Source organism: Oryx dammah, unplaced genomic scaffold (assembly GCF_014754425.2).
Source record: "Oryx dammah isolate SB20612 unplaced genomic scaffold, SCBI_Odam_1.1 HiC_scaffold_2, whole genome shotgun sequence".
Classification (NCBI taxonomy): Eukaryota; Metazoa; Chordata; class Mammalia; order Artiodactyla; family Bovidae; genus Oryx; species Oryx dammah.
In genome coordinates, this window is record NW_024070186.1 from 130,343,275 (window position 1) to 130,367,942 (window position 24,668).

The 24,668-nt window shown below is 34.7% G+C and overlaps 1 protein-coding gene across 4 annotated transcripts in view; it reads left to right on the forward strand.

The window, feature by feature from the left end:
- ROBO1 (roundabout guidance receptor 1) overlaps positions 1-24,668 on the forward strand; it is a 451,347-nt gene that overhangs the window by 319,863 nt on the left and 106,816 nt on the right. For all 4 annotated transcript variants that reach the window (XM_040227038.1, XM_040227051.1, XM_040227044.1 and 1 more), the window contains exons 4-6: positions 16,869-16,989; positions 17,489-17,627; positions 20,499-20,626. In XM_040227038.1, the coding sequence (XP_040082972.1) occupies positions 16,869-16,989; positions 17,489-17,627; positions 20,499-20,626 (388 nt within the window). The remainder of the gene's footprint in view (positions 1-16,868; positions 16,990-17,488; positions 17,628-20,498; positions 20,627-24,668) is intronic.

The following is a 24,668-nucleotide window of genomic DNA, read 5'->3' on the forward strand; positions in this document are numbered from 1 at the left end:
CCTGTGTGTCTTTGTAGGCTTCTTTGATTTCCCTTGTTGGTGTGATATTTTGGTAAAAAGCAGCTGACTCACATCCCATCCAGATCCCCAGGGTCCTCCAGATCCTTCATAAATTTGGCATTCAGCCCTCTCCTTGCCAATTGCTTCCTTTCTCCCCAATTCCCACATGTCTCCCTCCTAAGCCATCTGCTCCTCCTCCCTTCCTTCGATCAGTGCTTTCCTCTGGTCTTCCAACTTCTTTCATTGTTCAGTGTCTGTTGCTTCCTTTTCCCCTCTATTGCCCGACAGGAAATCAACATACTTTATGCAGTTGATGTCATAGAGCCCCTTTTCCCTGAGAAGTTAAATTTGTGTTCCTGCAAAGTAAATAGGTCATTCTGTTGTGTGAAGGTCAAAGGAAACTGGCGTATTGAACCAGAATTTTTTTTTCTGTCTTACATAGTTATGCACATTATATATTTCATCTTTTTTTAAGAATAAATTTTTATTCATGATTTAAATACAAGTTAATCAGTATGAATCTATTAATCATGGGACCAAAGAAATGAGTAAAAAGTAAACTTATGTCCTATCCTACTTAATTTTCAAATTTAATCACTGAAGTCCAGTGTATTAGTAAAAGTCAATATAGTTTTATATAAGACATGTAATAAATTCAGGTTTTAAAACTTATATGCATGATTTTATAGACATTTGATCTCTGTAAATTTCATTGTTTCCATCTGTGACATGAATTATCTAATAATACCTGTATTAGTTTACAGTGTCCTTGTGGGAAATCAGTGAAAAAATACATATGTCATTTTAAATGGTGACATACTCTTTATGGATTAGTAATCAGTATTCTGGTTTTCATTATTGTTGGTATATCTGCCTGACCTCTGGATATATTCAGCAATCAAAAACTGGGTGGAAAAAAATCAGGAACTGTTTATGCCATAGCAATTTCAACTTTTCCGAATAAACAAGAAGACCTTGTATATATGTATATATGAAACAGATTTGGCATTTGTCTCATCTGATTTTCTGTTTATATTGATTTACAACTGTGAGAAAACAAATTTCTACAGAATCAGCATGAGTACTTAGTACAGGTGAATATTATGAGTAAGTAATTTTTCAGACTAATACTGGTATTAAGAAACTAATTTGAATCTTTGTTCATCCTTATTGTGAAATGTAATAACCAATGAGGGACTCCACAAGAGAATTAAGCCCTAATGCCCTCAGGCATCCACTCAGTGTAATAAATAGACTTTTCTCCTGTGCATCAAGAACAGTTCTAGTTATGTACACTTCTCAGGGGAATTGAGAAATGCTGTGATTCAGATGAAGTGTGCTGGTTGTGAACCGCTGGTTTATCATCCCAAGAAACATCTTGAGACTCTCCAGAAACTTGTAATTCTATTTAAGTATTTACACATACACTCCTCATGTTTGGATGCTGAAACTAGAAAAACGAAAGCTAACATCTTAGAACTACCTGTGAAGCTCAAGTACTCTTTTGAAAGGATTTTAATAAACAGAAGGCTTTCTCAGTTCCAGCACACAAATCAGTTTAGATGCAATAAATTATTAATGTAATCCCAGTGGGTATTTATTTGATCATTGCTCTGGATTTTCATTATTTGTCTGTTAGATGTGCACTGACTTCCTTGGTGGCTCAGACAGTAGAAGCGTCTGCCTACAATGCGGGAGACCTAGGTTCGATCCCTGGTCAGGAAGATCCCCCTGGAGAAGGAAATGGCAACCCACTCCAGTACTTTTGCCTGGAAAATCCCACAGGCTGATGCAGGAGTCCATGTGGTCGCAAAGAGTCAGACACTGAGCAAATTAACTTCACTTGTGAATTAACAGCTTAGATCCTAAGAGCTAGCAGTACCAAATTATGAAAGTCTTTGCCTATCTTATTCCCTCTGTCTGGGATGTTTTGAGGCCTACACCCTCTTTATCTAACTCACTTGTTTCGAGTTTGAACTTAAAAGTTGAGTTCTAAAGAGGAGCCTACTGCAAAACCCTACCCTGCACTTCTACACTGAATTTATCTTCCTATGATCAGTTCCCTTTCCTTTAGATAACCATTTTGCTTTTCAGTTCAGTTCAGTTCAGTCGCTCAGTCGTGTCCGACTCCTTGTGACCCCATGAATCGCAGCCCATCAGGCCTCCTGTCCATCACCAACTCCCGGAGTTCACTCAGCCTCACATCCTTCAAGTTAGTGATGCCATCTAGCTATCTCATCCTCTGTCGTCCCCTTCTCCTCCTGCCCCCAATCCTTCCCAGCATCAGAGTCTTTTCCAATGAGTCAACTCTTTGCATGAGGTGGCCAAAGTACTGGAGTTTCAGCTTCAGCATCATTCCTTCCAAAGAAATCCCAGGGTTGATCTCCTTCAGAATGGACTGGTTGGATCTCCTTGCAGTCCAAGGGACTCTCAAGAGTCTTCTCCAACACCACAGTTCAAAAGCATCAATTCTTTGGTGCTCAGCTTTCTTCATAGTCCAACTTTCACATCCATACATGACCACTGGAAAAACCATAGCCTTGGTTAGATGGACCTTTGTTGGCAAAGTAATGTCTCTGCTTTTTAATATGCTATCTAGGTTGGTCATAACTTTTCTTCCAAGGAGTAAGCGTCTTTTAATTTCATGGCTTCAGTCACCATCTGCAGTGATTTTGGAGCCTGTTGCAAATCATTACTTACATATTACTTATCTAGTATACATAAGACACCTAAGGGCCACTTATATTTCCTCATCTTATAGTTGGAGCCCAATACATATTTCTTCAGATATTAAATAATGAAATATAAATCAGAAAAATGTCGTCTAGCATATGTAGAACTGAAAAGTGCTAATTTGAACATACTTGATTTTATTTCCATATGCACTTATACATTTATTTTCTTACTCTCTTATAAACTGGAAAGGAAGTATCCATGTCATTTCTTTTTTCTAAAACATCTTTTCTTCTTTGGCTTATTAGTAGGCTAAGGAAGAGATATTACACAGGTTAATTATGTGAGTAAATATATTTCTGTGTGGCTTACAAATATGCACAGAATCTTAGAGTTGACAAGAGATTGTAAATGGGCAAATCCCTTCATTTTTTTTATTATATATATATATTTTTTAATTTTTTTTAAATTTTATTTTTACTTTATTTTACTTTACAATACTGTATTGGTTTTGCCACACCTTGACATGAATCCACCACGGGTATATACAAGCTCCCAATCCTGAATCCCCCTCCCACCTCCCATCCCATATCAAGCCAGAAAAGGAAGCCAGGGGAGTGGATTTGCCCCGAGTCATTAATGGATCTATATCATGAGTCAGCTGTAATAGCCAGATGTCTCAATGCCTGTTTTGTTTTTGCCATGACACACTACATCTGATCACCCTTTCTCAAAGAAAAACTTACACTTCAGATGTTTCCTAACAAAAGAAATCCACAGATAAAGTGGTTTACTGGACTCATTTCATACAATTTTGCTACTTGTTTTGTGTCCTAAATTCAATATTTCCAATCATAGAAAGTATTATTTTCAATATTTTCCTGTATTATTTTCAGTTGTTTATCCATTGGGTACAAACATAACCTTGTGTCACTTTGATGAATAATTCTCTACACATTTTTGCTTTTCTTAAAAGTATGCTTCTAAGAACATATCTAAATTAATCTTAAGTGATTATCTTAAGTTGCCCCAGGATTTCATCCAAAACAATAAAAATAAACTACAGCCATTTAAATACTAACTTAACTTTAACTTATGGCCATTTGGGGGAAGTCTGAAGCTCCTTTTTGAAACTTTATTAATTAGTATACCTTGGTCACATCCTTTAATTGGTGCAAATACTAAGCTAATAATAACTTCTCTATTTAGTAAGTTTATGAGAATCAAACCAGAGTGGTGAGAGTACTTTGAACAATCACAATAACAGCCTCATTGTAAAGTGTTATTTTCAATAGTCCTCTCTTGATTTACAGTTAATGTTCTCTCCTCTTTGATATTAATAACTTGGAGATGGGAGAGACCAGAGACTTTTAAAGTCAGAATGAAAAAGAGCCCTTTTTTATCATTTAGAGGACAAAATAAACAACCCCCAAAAAACCAACACTGATAAAACTGGCATATCCTGTTTTCGATCAGTTTTTTAAAGTGTACATAAAATGTGTCTCCTTCTATATGACATATACTCTTGGGGCCTCTGTAATTTATAGTCTACATGCCCATTTTTGTCTGGGTCCCTTAGGACACCTAGTTGTAATTCCTAATAAAATCCTTGTAAGTCCATATAAAATGACTCAAGTGTCAGAGACGGGGTGCAAATATGTTTGGATGTAGAGATAAAGTAGCAGAGGCTAAAGAGTGCCAGATGGAATGTTTTCTAGTTTAATAAATAATCTTTGGTGACGTCAGGAAACAATACACTATAGCACTTTTAAGTTTCTTCTAAAAAGTATAATGAACTTCCACATGAGTAAAAGTCCTAACATGTGAAAAAGCAGAATACTCTTGAACAGTTTTGGTATTGTACAACGTTGATTTTTTAACCCAGCTTTGTGTTCATGTTGACTGTCACTACTCTTTCAAATCTCTCAAAATGTTTCTGGCCTTCTGAATATTTTTCCAGATATATTTTCTCTGAAATAGTTTTGAATATTTTCTCAAAAGCTAGTCTCAGCCAAATATTAGTTTCAGGAGTGCCTGGCACCTTCAATATGGAATTCAGCCAAGTCCTAAAATTCACTGGGCCAAAACCTGATGTGGATGTACACAGCCACTCAGCATCCAGGATCCTTCAATCAGAGAAGATATTCCAGAAAGCAGAAAACATCTCAGAAATTCGAGTGGTTAGCTAAGAGAAAGTTATAGCTCATAATTCAAAGTAATTATCAATGGAGCACACTACCATAAGTATTGTAACTGCAAAATAAACCCACGTGGTTAGAGATGGAGCTTGTAATAGCAATCTCCAATTAGTATGATACCCTGAGCGAGTTGATTTACAAATGTTGTTGTCCTTTTGTTTCTTCCTCATAATGCATGCTCATTCAAGCAACTCGGTATTTCTTCACATTCCAACCACTTTGATATATTTGATCAGGTCATTACAGTCCTCCAAATAGCCAAGGACTAGTGGCATTTTACTACTGTCTGGGAGCACTTTGTTTAATTATAGGTTAAAGTAGTTTGCCAAATTAAAGGTACAGTCTTTTTGTGGTTTCAAGGATGGTGTCCCAACCAGTTTATTTTCGAATATCTATTAATCATGGATGAAATGTTTCTCTAGAAATACCATTTTAAAATTTATCTTAAAACCTTGCTTATAAACATTGCCTATAATTTGGAAAAAATCTAAATAATATAAGAATACTTTTTGTAAATTCCCCATTTTTAAAAAGTTGACTTTTCTAAATGCATGTAATTTCAGTATTTGCTCATGATGACCCAGACATAATTTTCCGTTTACCACAGGAAGAATGAATTGTAATCTTTAAAAAACAAAGTAGTAAATGGAAAAATGCATTTGAGTATACAGCATTATCCCCTTAAAACATGGTTCAAACTGCAGAAATCACATAAATTATTTTTAGCCTTTATATTTAAAATTATTTTTAATCTGAGCAAAGGGATTGGGGTTTTCTTTTCATTACCTGTAATTGGCTAAAATTGGTTTTATCTATTTCTCCATCTTGTTCATACTGTCACTTTTAAAGATGCTCTCTCAAAAAATAATCCCAAGTCTTATGCTGAGGCTGATGTCTAATTTAATGCTGATTCTGCCTTTCTTTTGTTTAAAGGTGAGTTGCTTTAAAAGTACTAATACTCTATTAGTAACATCTGACCACTTCAAGTTTTATCTCCTTAAGCCTGAAGAATTTGATAATATGATAAATCATACACTTGTAGAATAATCCAGTGTGCATTAAGAAAATTACTAACAGATGGCACAGGTTTTCTCTTCCTAAATCTTATAAATCTAGGTGATCACGAAGCTTTAAAGGTGGATCACACTAGAAAAAGGCTGATGTTTAAGTCACCTTTAAGAGCATCATCATGTATAGGAAAATTTCAAAAGCAGTTGAACTCAACCTGTATAATACCAGTTGAAAATAATGGAACTCTGTCTCCTTGAGTGGATAAAGTGCAATTTGCTAAGGAATCCATTATTTCTTTCTTTCTTTTTTTTTTTTTTTTTTTTTTTTTTGCCTTTTAGCATTCATGGTGTCACTCTTCTATCACCTAGATACAGCATATCATCATATTACATTATGCATCATGCTTATAAAAGATCATGTCAGATTTTCTCATCTTTATTAGGAAAACATACATATCCTGTTCAGATTTTAAATACATCATAGTAATAAGTACATATTTACATGGAAAAAGAAGAGCCATCCCTCCATAGAGGAACTAATGTAAGATATTTACCTAACTAGATTTCTCCTACAAAGAACAAATACATATGTGAAATGTAAACAGGTCCGTCTTTTCTACTGGCAGCTAGGTGGATTAATGGCAATTAGTTTAGCTATTCGGATCACTCAGGCTTAAATATGGAGTGTAATGGAAGGAGGGCCATCAATCTAATGCTCTCAGGGAGGTCCACCAATAGTGCCTATTTCTTCCCCAAGCCATTGAGTCTCTCAGTCTATATGAGACATTGCTGATTTGTAGTTTGTGGCATGAGAGCAGAGAAAATAGGAGCTCTTGTTTTCTGTCCAAAAGTAAGTGAACTAGGTCAACTTTACTTTGGATTTATGTAGAATGAACTCCAATCACTTGCTAAATGATCTGGAGCAAGTTTCTGATACGCTCTGAGCATTAGTTTTCTCATCCTTTAATAGAAAAATCGATCTCACCTGTGAGACTGTTATAAAAATGAATGCATGCAACAATGCCGTGTACACAGCACACGTTGCTACCTCATGGTTCTCGTTAATCATGACAGTAATGATACTCCAGGTTGTTGTTTAAATACAGTAGTACATTTATGAAATGTACCACAGATTCACTGATGTATTTTTCATGTGTTTGAGGAGCAGACTGCCAAAAGCCTTTTACGCTTAGGACATAACTTTTTTCAGTTTTTTCCAGTTGTTAAGTCGTTTAAAAACTCCTATTGAAACGTTAGCATCTTTAAATGTATGTATTACTTTGGTATGATGTCAACAGAATTGGAGTTTTTCTTTGTACAGCAGCAGAAAAGAGTGTATTTCTAACAAATTCTCAAATATCAAGCCTTTCAATGAAGAAATGACGACCAAAATCAAAGAATTCTAGGTATCCTACATCTCAAATCTTGAAAAATATGATAATATGCTTTCTCCGTGGGAGTGGAGTAAGATTCTAGAGATACAGAAAACTCCTTACCACTGTAGAATTTCTATTTTATATATAAGAGAAACAGTAAGCACAAGATAGAATTTTTTGTTTGTTTTTTTCTTATTAATCTTACTCGTTCATTTTCCCACTGACTGATATCACAAACATCAGAACCTTACCTGAAAAGTTCTGAATGCTGAAACCTCCTATTTAGGTTTGTATGGAAGAAACCTAGGATTCACGAAATTCTGAATTTCAAATCAAACTTCAAACATAATGTATAGCCTTAGGTTTGGGGCAATCCAGAACATTGAAATCCTTAACACTATTAATACTTTTTGCACGTATATTCTGTTCAGAATGTTTTTGTCTTCACTGGAGAACTTTACTGTTTATAGTTGGAGAAAGACTGTTGCAAATGTATCATTCCAAATGGTGTTTGAAATACTCTTCAGGTAGACATTTTCACTTTTGTTTTTGCAGATAGCTATAGAAATATAAGGGACAGGATACATTTATTTTGATGTATTTATCCACAAGATGACCATTAGTTCTCTCGAAATAGTGAGACATACATGTGCATAATTATGAAGATTAATGTAAGCCATGAAAAAGAGTTCCTTTAAGACCTAGCTCAGACCTTTCTCCCCAAGATTCTATTCTGTCCCTCACATGCGTAAATTATCTTACTTGCTTTCTCTTAGGTAGTATGTAGATATATTTTCATTTGTTTTACCATGTATTGTGGTGGAGAAGAGGGGGTTATCTATCATCCTTTATCTTATCATGCGTCTCTTACAAAATGAGGCACAAATTTGCCAAATAAGTGAGCTAGGTTCTGGCATAGTCTTGTGATCAATAAAAGAGAGTGAAGCAACTGACCATATGGATATTGAATCTCTGACCCTGTCTGATGAGCCCTGACTCTGATTAATCAATTAAGCTTGTCACATGCAAGTTGCTTCTTGTTCTCTTGACTCTTTTAGGTTAAAATACCACAGAACAGGGATGCGTGTTTATTTCAATTTATGGCTTATTTTAGGGATCTTCCTATTGTATAGAATCTTAATAAACAGTATTAAATGTTAAATAAAAAGTATTAAATGCTTTTATTGCTTATTTATTTTTGCAGGTTACAAATTTATTTACACAAACAAGTCTCCTTAATTTCTATACTTCATTTCTATAAAGTCATTCTGCATTTCTGAATCCAAGAATCCATTGCATACTCAGCCTTGGTTTGGACTTTGTCTGCCATAGTTATATGTTTTCTTCATAATATAAGTGAATTTAAATTTCACAAATAACAAAATAGTGTCTCTGGAAAAGGCATTAGCTTAGCAAGGCATTTGGTGGTAAGGGAAATTCTCATACTGGACCAAAACTGTAGAAAAGAGCTAAGCGTAAGAACCCATGGTGAGAAAAAAAAAAGGATTTACTGTTTGAAAAGTATTTTCAGCTGGTGAACATGTAACTCAAAAGAGCCAAGTGCTTAAAAATGAGCTTTTCTCCCCTCAAATATGATGAGCATTTGTCATCTTTATTTCTAGAGAACAGTCATAATTCCTCCATAGATTTTTATTTCAGGCTATCCTAACAGTGACTGTATGTAAATTCAGAATTATAGCCAGATGGTTGGAAGAGGTGATAAAAAGCAATCCTGTTTTCGTAGGAAAGTGAAAATTGCCCATAAGACTTTGTTTTTACCTTTAAAACAGCAGGACATTGTTTCATGAGACCTGTGAAGGAACTAATACATTAACTTTAATGGCTGGGAACTAAATTAATTTCTCATATGCATGTAGAATACTACCATGTAATACGTAGAATTTTCAGAGGTAAAAATCAATCAACTTAACTCACTTTGAGGGGATGGCTGGCAGAGGCTGTTTTCTTCTCAAACCACTCTTTTCTATTGCCTCCTTTTTATAGGATTCACTTTGGGGTTCTGATCTTAATGACTTGGGAACCAGACACCTGGGGAACCAGCTAAAAGCCCCCACTGTCTCCTCTGCTCTCTGTCTCACCAGCAGTCAGCAGTTGTCTGCCCCTGGTTTGGAATACAATAAATTAGAGATAGCTTTCCCGGTTGACTGGTTCAATAACATGGTGTCCAGGAGAAAATGCCAAACCCAGGTCTTCATATTGACCCTGAACCACACTTAAGCAAGCAAAATAGGTGTCTTTTAAGAAGGTAGGACTTCCTTTCTTTTTTTTTTAAGTATTATTCCTTGTTAAAATTAGGATTCATGGCAAGATCATCTGGTGATATAAACTAGATATACAGAAAGGTAATAATGTATACTTTCCCACAGAAAATCATCCTCTCCCTTTAACTCAACCATGTCTCTCTGCAGGGTGGCTCCCACTTGCCTTCAATTAGCAGCACAGCCCTTGTTAGTCTATAATCAAATTATCCTAGGTGTGCTTCTGTGGCATCAAACAGCCAACTACCAATTTATAAACTGCTATGAGGAAGAAATGAGAAGTTTAGTTGGAGAAATGAAAATCACAGAGAAACGCAGCTGCCATAGTCCTAGGCAGCAATTCTCCCAGGCCTGTGTTCTCAGCTGGCAGCTCCCCAAGCTGTGGAGAGAGCCACGTGTCCCCACTGGGATAATTGCTTTTTTCTGCATGAGTCTCTTGTTGCTTCTCTCTGATGATCGAGTGTGTTTAAACTCTTGGCAGAAATCATGTTGGTTTTTAAATGGTATTGTAAAGTGGCCCAGCAAACAAATGAAATTGGATCATGTTCTCTTGTATGCATGTAGCCCAAGCAAATATGGAATGCCAATGGAGAGATCCTAATTGCCTGTTTTCCCTCTCAATTCTACACCTAGGAGAACAGTTGAAAGACCTACAATAACTTATGTTTTGTTTTGTTTTGTTTTGTTTTTTTCCCTTGTAACACTTTCCCTTTTAATGTGACCAGGTAAAATGTAGAATAGTCATTTGTTTTCAATTTGTCATTTTCATAATTTCCTTACAGTGTGTATGTACTTACCCAGGCATCCTTTTGTTGTACAAGACATTTTGTGTATGAAAATCTCATGAATACCATTCCTACCATTAAGTAGGCTATAAAGACCAAGGATGATTAGCATAAGAATGGACAAGCAAATGGATAAATAACATTCAGATGAAAAATTTTCACAGTGTGATGGAAATCTTACTAATTTTTTTATAATCTATACTGAGAAAATATTGTAAATAATAGCATATAATTTATTTTTCTTCATTTAATCCACCTGTGTTGTACAGTCTCTCATTTTGTATGAGGAGTCCATATTGAACTGGTCATGAGTACATGGCAGCTATGTATAACAGCCTTTGGATAACCAGCATGAAATCAGGTTACATCTCATCAAGAAGCTTGAGTGGGAAGTATTTAAGACAATGCATTTCTTCTTCCTTCTTTTCCTCCTTTTCTCTGTCTGTCTTCTCTCTCCTTTTATTAAAGGTCCCTGTGAACCAGAATGAAGCAGAAATAGAAAGAGTTGAATATTTTTTGGAAAATATATTAAGAGGCAATAGCCTTTATGAAAAGTAGAGCAGAAATAAACTTTGTTAGCCAGGAAGAAGAACTGGTGATTTGCCTAACCATGGTTTAGTATTTTGTTTATTCATCTAAAAGAAAACTTATGTTGGAGATTTTAATATGAAATCATGTTGTTATGGATACATCAAAAACACTTTTAAAAACATTAGTGTGACAGGTTAGTACAGATAAATAGAATAAAGATTAAGTTCTTGAAATTTCTGTCTATACTTAAGTATTGATGGTGATTTGAGTGGTAGATATAAATTATTTTATATCAATGTTTTTTTGATAACTGAAATTTTACAAAAATTTAAATTTTGATCTACTTGCTAACTCCATTAAAATTTATGTTCCAAAAAGTAAAACAGCAAAACTATGAATATGTATATTAAAAATATAAATTACCTATATTTGATATTAAACCATGATTAGTAAAAATGTAAAATTATTTAATTCTCAGCATGGCTTTTTATTAACTGTTCTTATTGAACTGCTTACCTGAGAGTGTGAATAAGAAATATTGCAAAATAAGAAAGACTGTATTCTTTGATAGTACATAAGATCAAATTATGTGAATTATCTTTTATTTGGTTATAACTTTTTAGACTGCTGTGGGACATGTATTTTATCAAACTCATTGCCTGTCATATGTGTAGTATAATTGCACTACTGCTAGTGTTTTCCCTTCGTTTAGAATGCAACCTTTGTTTTTGAAAGTTGATATGGGATATGTTAGAAGGCATGGAAGCTTCAATTGAAATTGTTCACATTAATGGTTGATACACTTGCAACCAGACTGGAAAGTGATGGCTATTTTTTCACTTCCTATCACTCTGCTCCCTGATCAAACAAGATCTCTTTGGTGGGGGGTGGTTTTTGTTGTTACTGTTGTTGAATGCTAAAGGTTAAAGTAATAAAAACTGTTACTCTGACTCTTCTTAACATGTCTCTGTTGAAAGGAGTCCTTAAGGACTGTCCAAAACTGCCCTGAGGTTTAGTTCACCACGGTAAATGTCTGGAGGCTATGACTGCCATCTGGGGTACTGGTGTCTTGTGGTCATTAAATCTTAATGCGAAGTACTCTTCCTTTAGTTGACAACAGTGTGGTATCTGTTGCTCAGGTCAAAGATCCAGGCAGAATTGATAGCATTGCTATGAAGAGATATTCTGCCCAAAGAGACTTAGTAGTGAATTGTTTAAGGATGGTACCCTGTACTATAATTCACAGCCTCTCTGCTCATTTATTTTGCAAAGCAGTGTGAAAACATGATAAAGAATCATTTTTTAGAAAAAATAATTTCTAAACCTGGGTGCTTTAAAACTGCCAGTCATATTAACCCTGCTGTTGTCTTTACTACTGTAAATGAATATTTCCGAGCCTTTATTTTTTTTTTTTTTTTATATTTTAAATTTATTTATTTATTTTTAATTTTTACTTTACAATTCTGTATTGGTTTTGGCATAGATTGACATGAATCCACCACAGGTGTTCAGAAAATTGTAAAAATTAAGTACTGCCCAGTTTCCCATAGGTATAATGACACCTGTTTGTGTCTTTTGTGTAATTATTGAAACATATTTCTCTTCTAGCATTCTAAATCAGTGTTCTTTTAATCCATTGTTAGGATCTATTTTAAAAATAGTATTTATAGTGAGAAACACAGATTTTGAATGCAACATCTACTTAAGGAAATGAGATAAATTATATGACAGTTTGGTGGTTAGCAATTTGAAATTGTCTTTGAAGCCCTTAATATAATTAGTGGTTTCGTTTTTGGTCTGCTGAATTCAAGTCACATTAGGTTAATGTAATTAAAAGCAGAAAAGATTTTGTGTAGCCGAACTAGTTAATTAGCCCCAGTTGGTTTAGTATGTTAACCTAGAGGTGTATAGATAACATTGTGGGGTGATGCCTGAAAAAAAATTCCTGTGTAACAGATACTGCAAATCATCTGACTTGCTTTAGGGTAGAAAATGAAGACATACCAAGAAGTTCATTTTAAGTTCATCTTCATTTCTGATTTTAAGCACTGATTGCAGGGTAAGCTGTATATGCCATAGAATAACCAGACAAAAACCTTAATTTACTTTCTAAAAGGAAGCTGGCTTTTCTGTGTGCAGAGATAATGTTCCTTCTTGTATTCTGGAAATAAGAATTCTGATTGTAGTATTTTTTGTGCTCACCAGAAAAAAAATATGAAATGGTTCTCTCCACTTTTGTTTGACAAGCTACATCTTATTCCTGATTTTTCTATATAATCTTGTTAGTAAACAACACAATAAAGGAGATGAAAGCATTCTATAAGGGATTTTCAATGACTTCAGAGAAGTCTTTAAGTACTAAGAGAGAAGGTTTTTACCTTTAAGGAAAAAATCATTTATAGCTTCTTAAAGGGAAAATGCTAGTATATAAGAATCCCACATATCAAATACGTTGAGGTATTCCTTACCTTAATGTCACTATTTTTTTTTTTTTAACCTGAGACTGGTTCTAAAGAAAAAGAGAAAATGTAAAGTTATTTGAAACTTAACAAATTTTTCACCATCTCCTCTTTTCTCCTCCTCTGACTCCTTCCCCAAAAGGAGCAACACTACTGGGAAGCTTTTGTTTTCATCTAGTATGTAGAAAGCTGAGGCCTCCCCCCTTTAAGCACTGTCTAGAGCTTATGGAAATGTGGGCTTCTAATGTGGTTACTACTGAGGGCTGGTTAGGTAGATGGTAATGAGGAAGAGGGACTTCTGCTTGGATTTTTGACACAGGCTAGATGCCAGCATATTGTCTGAAAGCTTAACACATTCTGCATCTCCACTACCCAGATTATGTTAATTGAAGTAGTCCTGCTGCAGTGCAGTGTTTAACATTGTGTCTGTTCATTATACAAACTCGTTTTTGATAGGTTTACAATTTGGCTGTCAGATCCAGCTGCAGAAAGAAATCTGCCAAGAAATATTTCTTAGCTTGTTTTAAACAGTGCTATTTTCACATTTATAGTATTCTGTATGTGTTAGAAGACATATTTTTCCTTTCTCTGAAGAGAGAGGAAATGTCAATTTTTGGTTTTACAAAGGAGCACTAAGATTTAGAATATACAAAGTCACCTTTTACAATCAATATTTTTATATGACAACATAAAATGGTGATGGTTAACGGTAGGTTACTGTTTAAAAGTGGTATGTTATATTTGATTGGGGGTACGGCCCTAGGTTTTTTTCTATTCTTTTGCTTATTGAAAAGAATAGGCCACCATGCAGTCCACATTTGTGACCACAGAGAATAGAATTATGGCTTTTGGTTTGATCTGTTTCAATTCAGCCATTGACATAATGCCAAAATCAATTTGAACTTATGGAAATTGAAGACTGTCATTTTCATCCATTATTTTTTCTGTTTCTGTTTTCGGTAACTTTTTCGTTTCTTCCTTCACTTTTGTCAATTTCTGTCTCTATCATCTCAAGGAAAAAAGTTTCTCCCAGGTTTAGTGAGGTTTGTTTGATTTTCCATTTAATTTGTAATGTTCATTTTGGGCTAGAAGGTGATGGCACCCCACTCCAGTACTCTTGCCTGGAAAATCCCATGGACAGAGGAGCCTGGTAGGCTGCGGTCCATGGGGTCGCGAAGAGTCGGACACGACTGAGCGACTTCCCTTTCACTTTTCACTTTCATGCATTAGAGAAGGAAATGGCAACCCACTCCAGTGTTCTTGCCTGGAGAATCCCAGGGACAGTGGAGCCTGGTGGGCTGCCATCTATGGGGTCACACAGAGTCGGACACAACTGAAGTGACTTAGCAGCAACCCTTATTGCCTGTGAGTGGAATGTAGGGTTTTATAATGGAAATGTCTTGTTGATGGGATGGAAGTTATGTGGGGGCATTTATACTAATCTCCGGAGTCTCCTCACTGCTTTTTTCAGATAGAATAAGCATTTATGATATTATTTAATTTTAACCCCTCCCTCCTTTTGTCGTTTTAGCTCAGCATCAATCTTTAGGACAAAGCCAGGTCTTCAGAACAAGGCTTGTAAGCCTCAGCACTATTGACATTTTGGGTGTGTGATAATATTCTTTATGTGGTAGACTCCTGTGTATTGTAGTATATCATTGAATTGAAAATGCAGCTTATATAAAAGCTTATATCACATGATTTTGCTTTAGTAAAAGTGTATGTGTGATGTATTTTTTCTATCTCTATATTGGTATCTACTCATCTATATCTATATCATCTATATACCGAGAGAGAGGGAGGGACAAAAGAAAAATGTTCAGAAAGTATTGACAGTAGTTAACTTTTGGAAGGTATTTTTTTCATGTGACATTTATTTGTTAGTTTTATTCTGTTTGAGAATTTAAGTAAGTATATATGAAAAGAATAATTCTATCATTAACATATCTTATAACTGCTATAAACCTTTATAAAATAATTAATTAAATAATACACTAATTTTATCTACAAAAGCCATTTGCCTTCATAAAAAATCTTTCAGGTGACTACTCTTTGCAGACATTTTTCTAAGCATGAAGTACATAATCGTGAACGATGTAGAGAAAAGTTATAGGAAGGTTCTTAAAATAATACCTGGAGAATCATGATTTTTTTTAATAAAAGGACTTTAAAAAAATCAAGTTCTAAAGCCCCCCAAATTAAAATCACTTTTTTAATATCTGATTTTTCTAATACATAAAGATTTGGTTACAATCTCTAGTTTGGGGTATCTGAATTGAAATGAAGCAATTTAGGCATTTCAAAACAGTGTGACCTCCGCTGTTATAAAGTAGTAAACTCCTGGTATAGGATGAAAAACAAAATTCTATTTGAATGGTTCCTTCCTTCCTTCCTTCCTTCCTCCCTTCCTTCCTTCCCTCCTTGCTTTCTTTCTTTATTTTTTTGTTTCCTCTGTTTAATCTGTAGACTGTACAGAATAACTTGGAGATCAAAACCTCCATAAATAAACATTCTGGAAGTTCTCCCTGACAAAACTTTTCTAAGGTTCAGAGCTTTATAGATATTCATGGTTAACTGAACTCCACTCCCCACCTAAAACATATTAAATTAAGTAAAGATAGTTCAATTTCCTCATCCCAATCTTAATTCATGATTAGCTTCAGCCTACTTACTGTACTGAAAGTCTGCTTACAATTGTAATTAATTCTTCTTCAAGTAATTAAGTGTTCAAGAGTGTACCCAAATGAATTTTCAGATGATTTATTGGGATCTGTTCAGTCTCTGCCTCCTAAGTCCCTAAGAAACTGTTGGGCAGAAATAAAATCTATGTTTTTTAGGATATGTCAGTTTCTGCAGTGTTTTGGAAATTAAGATATATTCCTTTAAAGCAACTCTGGTAAGTTAAGTAATGAGAAATAGTTTTGTTTCCACATCTTATAATACTAGAATATGGTTCTTGAAATTACTTATAGCTAATATGTATTTGCATATTAATTATAGTCACATAGTATTAAGAATTTCCCAAACAGCGCAGTCCTACTATATAGCATAGGGAACTGTATTCAATATCCTATGATAAACCATAATGAAAAAGAATATAAAAAAGAATGTACATATATTTATAGCTGAATTATTTTGCTATACAGCAGAAATTAACACAGTATTATAAATCAAATATACATGAATTTAAAAATTTTTCCTTTTTCTTTTTTCCACTTATTAACCAAATTGCTCATGCAATTTTTTGGTTTTCCTTTAATTAAATAATATGAAAGAACCCAGCCCGTCTGGAAACACAAACTTCTAGTTATACAGAATATAATAACTGTGCAAGAAATGTAGGTAAGGAAATATTTTGCCTCTTTTATATGGTACCTTTGGAATAAATTCTGTTTAAAGTTATTACCTATAAATATGCAAATACTACACATCAGCTTTTTTATTTAATTAGGCTTTCTTTGCATGCTTAGAAAGTTGACTTCACTTACAAAGACCCCATCATATAAAAATTACTAAAGCAATTTTAATAATATTTATGTTAAAATTTTTTTTTTAAGATACGAGGAGGAAAGCTCATGATTACTTACACCCGCAAAAGTGATGCAGGCAAATATGTTTGTGTTGGTACCAACATGGTTGGGGAGCGTGAGAGTGAAGTAGCAGAGCTCACTGTGTTAGGTAAGTACAGTTTTATTTGACTTGCTTAACTGTAAAGTGAATCTCTTATTATCATTTAGTATGTTATGCAGCAATCTGCCTGTCAATGCAGGAGATGTGGGTTTGATTCTTGGGTGAGGAAGATCCTCTAGGGAAGGAAATGGCCACTTACTCCAGTTTTCTTTCCTGGAGAATCCCATGGACAAAGGGCTAGTGTCCTTGGGGTCACAAAGAGTCGGACATGACTGAGCAACTAAACGACAACAAGGGAAAAAGAAATGGCCTCTTCTAGAAGGTAAACCAGTATTTGGGGAATGGAAAAAAGATGAAATTAGTAAAGCAGCCTTAGATAAAGTAGCCAAGACATAGAGAGACAAATAGGAGGAGATACCACACCAAGAGAGGAGAAGTGGGGAACTCTGTGGAATACTTTTTTTTAAATTCTAAATCTGCTCTTCCATAACATCCAAAATGGCTTTAAGTTTCTGTATTTTTTTGAGAAGACTGTTTCTAATTTTAGAGAGACCGTCCTTTGTGAAGAGACCTAGTAACTTGGCCGTCACTGTGGATGACAGTGCAGAATTTAAATGTGAGGCCCGAGGGGACCCTGTGCCCACTGTACGATGGAGGAAAGATGATGGAGAACTGCCCAAGTCCAGGTATGAATGGGAACTTAATGATGGGATTCATCTATCGGAATTTCTGTGGTTCTCATCTGACCACTGTTCACATATAAGCCACTAGAATGGTTTTCTCTAGACTCTTTGATCTCCTTGGGCCAGACACAGTAACAGAGATAATTAGAATCAGAAGGTTGCCGTGCTTTCTCTGAGAATTTCAGATAAAACTGTACATTCATGACCCCAGCATGCCCAGGAACCCTTGCAAGATGTGCTATTCCTTAAATAGTTTTCTTTTTGTCCAGCCAGACTACGGTTAATACCAGTGTCTTATATGGGAGTAGGTAGGGAAGGGAGGTACAGCATTAAAGATATAACTATGAACCAATTAAAAAGCTGACTTCCTTTTCCTTAGCTACAGTATCACCAGGGAATGGTAGAAGAGGTCAGAGTTTCTTGGTATCTGTCAAATCCTTAAATTACCTAGAAGCAGAGATACACTCCCAGCCTTAGGGAATGAGGTAATGAAATGAAACTTTCAGGCACTGTCTTGAGGCTGTCATCTCTCCTGTGGCCATTCATTCACCAAACATACCTTGAGCCCCTATTAGGTTTGCAGGTTACAACAATGGTTTAGATAGAGCTTCTGTTGTCAGTGAACTCACCAAAGGAGACATGTATGGATAGATTCAGAGTAACATAGCACACCTTTTTATTGCATAAAGGTAGACCTGTGGGAGCAGAAAATCAGGAGAGAGTTCTCAAAGGGAAGCAGCAGAGAAGCAATGTCTTAAAAAATATATCAACTTGATAAACAAAAAGAGAAGAATATTCAGGAAAAGAGATATCATAAAAGATGCAAATCTAAGAATGTTTTGTGTGGTGGAAAGTTAAGAGTGGCAGCCCATGGGGCCTGGGGCAAGAAGTTATGGGAAATCAGGCTGGAGACAGAGAGGCTGAATTCACAAGACTTTGTATGGATTAAAGGATTTTTAATCATATGGCATGTCCTTGATGAGCCAAGAGAGACTTTTCTATGAACCTGGTTGCTTTTTAGAGAAAATAAAATTTTTAGCATTAGGGCTATCACATCAATGGGGGTGAGGCCAGGGGCTGGGTCACCACTGTTGTTGTCCAGATAAGAGATGTGAATTGCCTGAATGGGGAGATAAGATAGAAATAGGATAGGGGTCCATTATCAAGACCAAGCTGATGAACTGAATGATTTGTTACATATAGGGAGCTGGTGAAGGAAGACAGGTAGACTGTGTTAGGAGAGGGAGTTGTTTTATGTGCTAGGGCAAGAAAAGAAAGTTTTACAGAGCATATTAAATAGTAGGTGTCTGTGGGATATGATGTCCAATTAATTACTAGTCAGGATGACGAATTTGAACTTACATAAAATAAGAGCTAGAAATATTTGTGTAGTCGATCAATATATAACCTACTGGATAGTTTACCTCAGGGATATCATGTAGAGTAAAAAGAAGATTAAAGTGAAATTTCAAGGGACATCCAAAATTTTGAGAAAAAGGAAGATGAGACAAGGCAAGAGAATTCTGGCATGAGACTGTCTGGGTACAAATACCAACTCTGCCATTACAATAGAAGAACAAAGCCAGCTTATCTTACCTTCCTATGCCTCAGTTTTCTCATCTGCCAAATGGAGATGAACATAATACTTTATAAGTTGTTATAAGAATTTTAAAATAGGAAACCTACGAATACTTAAAGTCTAACATATAATAAGAATTTATTTAATGATCACCTAAAGTTTACTCTGAGTACAAGAGCTTAAGGAAAGAACTGAATAAGTGCCAACTTTGCCCAAAAATATTCTGTTAAAAAGTAGTTTAATGAAATATCATATGTTAATGCATATGTACAGAATCTAGAAAGATGATACTGATGAATCTATTTGCAGGGCAGCAATAAAAATATCACTGTTTTAGGTCATCCTTCTTTCTCAGAAAGGAGAGGAAATCACGTCCTGGAACAAGTCCCTTAATTTTGTAGATAGGCTGTATTTGTGTGCTAACTTTTATGAATTTTACTATATTGGTATGATTATATTGCTTGAGGATTTTGGCTTCTTGTAAAAATTTTAATTTCAGTTCCTGGGAAAGATCATCTTCACATGTTCTAACAGGGATACCAACTTTATGTTTTAATGTACCCCTAAATGTGTCATCAAAGTTTCCTTTGCCCAGTAATTATGCCAGCTTCATGATTGAGATGGAGAAGGCAGTGGCAACCTACTCCAATACTCTTGCCTGGAAAACCCCATGGACGGAGGAGCCTGGTGGGCTGCAGAGTGGCTAAGAGGGGTCGCTAAGAGTCGGACACGACTGAGCGACTTCAATTTCAATGGAGATACAGACGTAGAGAACAGACTTATGGATGCATAAGTGGGAAGGGGGAGAGGGTGGGATATATGGAGGGAGTAACATGGAAACATATACATTACCATATGTAAAATAGATAGCCAATGGGAATTTGCTGTATGACTAGGGAACTCAAAAGGGGGCTCTGTAACAACCTAGATGGGTGGGATGAGGAGGGATGTGGGAGGGAGTTGAAGAGGGAGGAGACCTAGGTATACCTGTGGTTGATTCATGTTGATGTTTGGTAGAAATCAATACAATATTGTAAAATAATTATCCTTCAACTAAAAATAAGTAAGCTTAATTTTTTAAATGTATTGTAATATTTTTGCCCCTGTGAATATAAAAAATGCTCATTTCTATGTGCATGCGTACATAAAGGATTGCCACATTATTTACCTTTTGCTTTAAATTTTCTGAAGAGAATATTGCATGTGAGTTAATGTCTAAATATGCCACAATTGTAACAATGGAATTCTTCAAGTAGAAGCTCACTTGACTGTGCTTTCTTTTGTTTTGTCACTAGATATGAAATCAGAGATGATCATACCTTGAAAATTCGGAAGGTGACAGCTGGTGACATGGGGTCATACACTTGTGTTGCAGAAAACATGGTTGGAAAAGCTGAAGCATCAGCTACTCTGACAGTCCAAGGTAAGGTCCAGAGAACGTTTTTGAGATTAACTTATGAGATACAACGTTGATATTTTAGAATATGATAAATTAGTTTGTATAAATTATAGACTTTAAATAGTGCTATGTATATTTGATTTCAAACATATTTAAAGGAAATTATTGTTTTGCTTATGGGAGCCCTATAAGTGTTTGTTACAGGAGAAGTACAAGAGCTTTTTTGTCTTGGGTAGGTAGAGGAAGAGAATATGCTTTAAGCTCTGGGTCTTCAAACATAGAGCTTTAATTAAATGACAGGAATTGCCAAAAATATTTGACCTTTAAATGGAAATAAATCTACTGTTCCTTCAGGTCATGTACTTTCAAGTGTCTGTTCAGAACAAAAAGGTGAAACGTTTGTTTCCTTCTAGAATGTAAGATCCAGCCACAGAAAATAGAGACTTTTGCAGTCTTTTTCTGTGCACACAGTGCCTGTGACTTAACAGACACTCGATAAATATTTGTTGAGTGAATGGATCACATTTGTACTTTGCTAATTTTGATGAAGATTTATTATTTGGTGTGATGTGAACCAAAATGGATGCCATAGTCTACAAGTTTTTGAACGGCAAAGTCATGTCTGTAACTGCTGTGCAGAAATGGTCTGTCACCTCCTTTGTGTCCATAATTTCATGTTTTTTTCATTCTCATAATATCTTTTTTCTTCTTCCATGATGTCATGCTGACTATTTCTTACTATGTCTTATCTGAGAACTTTCTTTTTTCTTTTTTAGGGACATTATTTATTGTGGAATTTGAGAGACAGTGACCTTTAAAGAACTTTGTGTTGATGAAAAAAAATCCATATTTTGACAAGTATATAGAGTAAAAAGGGATTTTGGCCATAAACCACTTAGCTTGTTTCTGAGTATGACATTAGCAACACTTGCTCTGTCTTCATTTCTGAGCACTGTCTCCTCTAAGGCTATTATGAAGAAAAAGATGCCTTTTGAGGGAGTGCTTCTACTGTGAGCTTTCTACAAAAGAGCCTTGTGGGCTTTTTACACTAGGAAAAAAAAAAGAATAAAGAATATTTCCTTCCTGTCTCTAAAGCCATTATGTCCCACTTTGGGGTTTTCAGCTCAACCTCATAAAAACAAAAGAAAAAAAAAGAGAAAAGATCAAGAACAAACATTGAATTTCTAAGGCCTAGACTACTTCTCTTTAATCTAAGCTAGATTTGAACTCCACATAAGACTAAAACTGTAAGGAAAAAAAAAAAAAAAAAAACCCTTTGCATTTAGAAAAAAGCATAAATTTAAGAGATGTCAAGTTCGAGTTCAAAAGCCCTCCAGAGGGAGTGAAAGTAGCCCAGGATGAATACAAGACATGAAAAGGTGTGTCTATCTCCAGGCAATGGTGTCAGGGAGCTTGACTGTCTATTACATTAGTCAGAGAAATGTTTCACTTTATAAAGTCCTTTACCTTGGGAATTTGATGCTTTTATAAATAATAGCTGTTCCTCTATGTCTATAGTAGACATTGAAATCAAAATAAAGTTTCTTCCTACAATCTTATACTCAATTCCAAAGTTAATTCAGCCTTAAGTTTTCCATATGGAATTTGTGTTCCTAAGCCTAGATTTCAGTGAAAACTGGGGTACAGATGATCAAATGAATTTAATACTTGAAAAATGCTAAGGAAGTTAGAAGTTCTTATTTCAACTGCATTGGGTTTTTTTTTTATAAATTTATGAAATATCTGTATATTGTTGAGGTTATTATTCAAGTATTAAAATATGTGCATTACCATCACTGTTAAAATATAAGCTAGAATAATATGCATAAATATGAAAGAAAGTAAAATGATTGCCAATAGCAAAAGATAACTAAAGAATAGAAACAAAGGAAAGTTTTCAAGGGTAACTTGAAAAGCTGTATATGTATTTTTTTTTCCTTGAGATTAAACAAAGAAAAACACTAGTTACTGCAAAAGAAACCCATCAAAAAATGAATTCATTTGACAACAGGAAACAGTTATAAGAAGTTTAGTACCAAAGTTGTTTTTGATTTCTGTATTTTATTTGTGGTTCATTTTTAAAAGGCACTATTGGAGTCAGTAGAAGCTTAAAAATAATCTTTTCCTTTCCTCATTCCAAATGCAATAAATAATTAATTTTGAGAATTGATGTTGGGCAATAGAACCCTGTGCTCCAGGTAGAAGTTTTGGGGAAAAAAAGTTTCTTAAGTAAGGATGAGCATTTGATTTTCCACCCCCAGTATACTTATGATTGGTTCTAACATTTAAAAATTAACCCTGATTGGAGAATTACTTGCTTTTTTGACTTTTTTCTTTGAAATCTCAATTCTGCTCTTTTAGAGACTCTATCTGTGTATTTCCTTAAATATTCCATTCTTAACTTGTGATTTCTTTGACTTTTCTGTTATGTACTCTTCAGTGCTTAGCATGGTACTACTAGGCATCTAGTAGACACTTTATATAATGCTTGTTACAATTTGAAATAGGCATTTGAACTCCAACTTTCTACTGGAGTGGTAGAAGTATCACAGGGATGTCCCAGGGGAAATTCAACATCTCCTGGTAACTTTGATTCTGAGTGCCAACAGTAGGTTGCATTAAATCATATTTGACGAGCTTGTCATCTATGATGACTGCCTGGTGGTCTGTGTTTGAAAGGAGCAAAGTAAAACCTGGGGCTTAAACAAGTTTTCCTAAACTTAGATAAAGTTTGTTATCTGAGCTTATCTGAAATATCTCATATCTATCTGAGCTTATCTGAAGCTTATTAAATATCCAGGTTATTAGGCATGCCCCTTGGAGAACCTGATTTAATAGATCTTCGTTGGGGCATAGAAACTTGTTTTTATTTTTTGTTTTCAAGCAAGCTCATCAGTCCTTGTAATGAGAAGATATCGGATGAACTTACAGAAAGAATAAAGGGCTTTAAAAATTACTCTAGAGTTTGGGAATTACCAGACCTGGAAGAAGTACGTTACAAAGAATTGTGTGGTGAAGAGTATAGACATTGGAGTCAGATAGAATGTTGTTGAATCTTATTTCTGTCGTTTACCTAATGTGTGACCTAGAAAAAGTTATTTAGATTTCTTGAGTCTTGGTTGCCCCATGTATAAAAAGTGGACAGTAATACCAACCTCACAGCATTTTTCAAGTATTAAATTAGATTATACATATAAAAAGCTTAACATATTGTGTGTTACAAAGTGTTTTATAAATAAGGAGCATTGTATTATACAAGTGTTATTGTTAGTGATAGCTTCATTGTTTAATTTTAATAATATTAGTTATTTCATAAGAAAAAATAGTTATGTTCAGATAATTCTAGACAGTTCTTCCTTTGCAATTGTAAATGAGAAATCTGAAGTAATATAATCATGATAATTTATTATGTAACATTATTAAAACTCTTCTCAAATATAAATCATTACATTTTTATTAAAAAAAAAAACTTTGACGTTTAAACTTAATGTGCTGGATCTTGTTAATGCCATCAAAGGTAGTGCTAGATTTAATGTTGAGGTTATGCAAAATAACTAGATAATTTAATGAAAATTATGACCCTTTGGGAATAGAAATGATTTCAAAAATGATTGCATTTCATGTGTAATGGGGTGTTACTGTCATGGAAAAACATTCAGCAACTCAAAGGATCTGTAGTAATTTGACCTATTGAAAAATTATTAATGTTCATTACATGACCAATAAAAAATGATGAAGTAATGCTGTTTGGAATGATAGCAATAGAAAAGTGTTTCTATTTAACTCTGAATTAACCAGAAAATTCAGTCAAACTAAACTTGATATTCTGTCATTTTCTGAAATAATCAAAATATTATTATCTATAAATGTAAATCATCAATAGTGTTATATTTATGCCTTGTGTTTGTATGCACCATTTTCCCTCCATCTGGTAATAACATTGACACACCTCCTCAAGAATTCTATTTGTAAACCTAAAATACAGAAACAAATTCAAGTATCTTTTTAAAGAAATATTGTGTCAATTTTGATTGATTACGTTGTTGTTGTTGTTCAGTCACTGAAT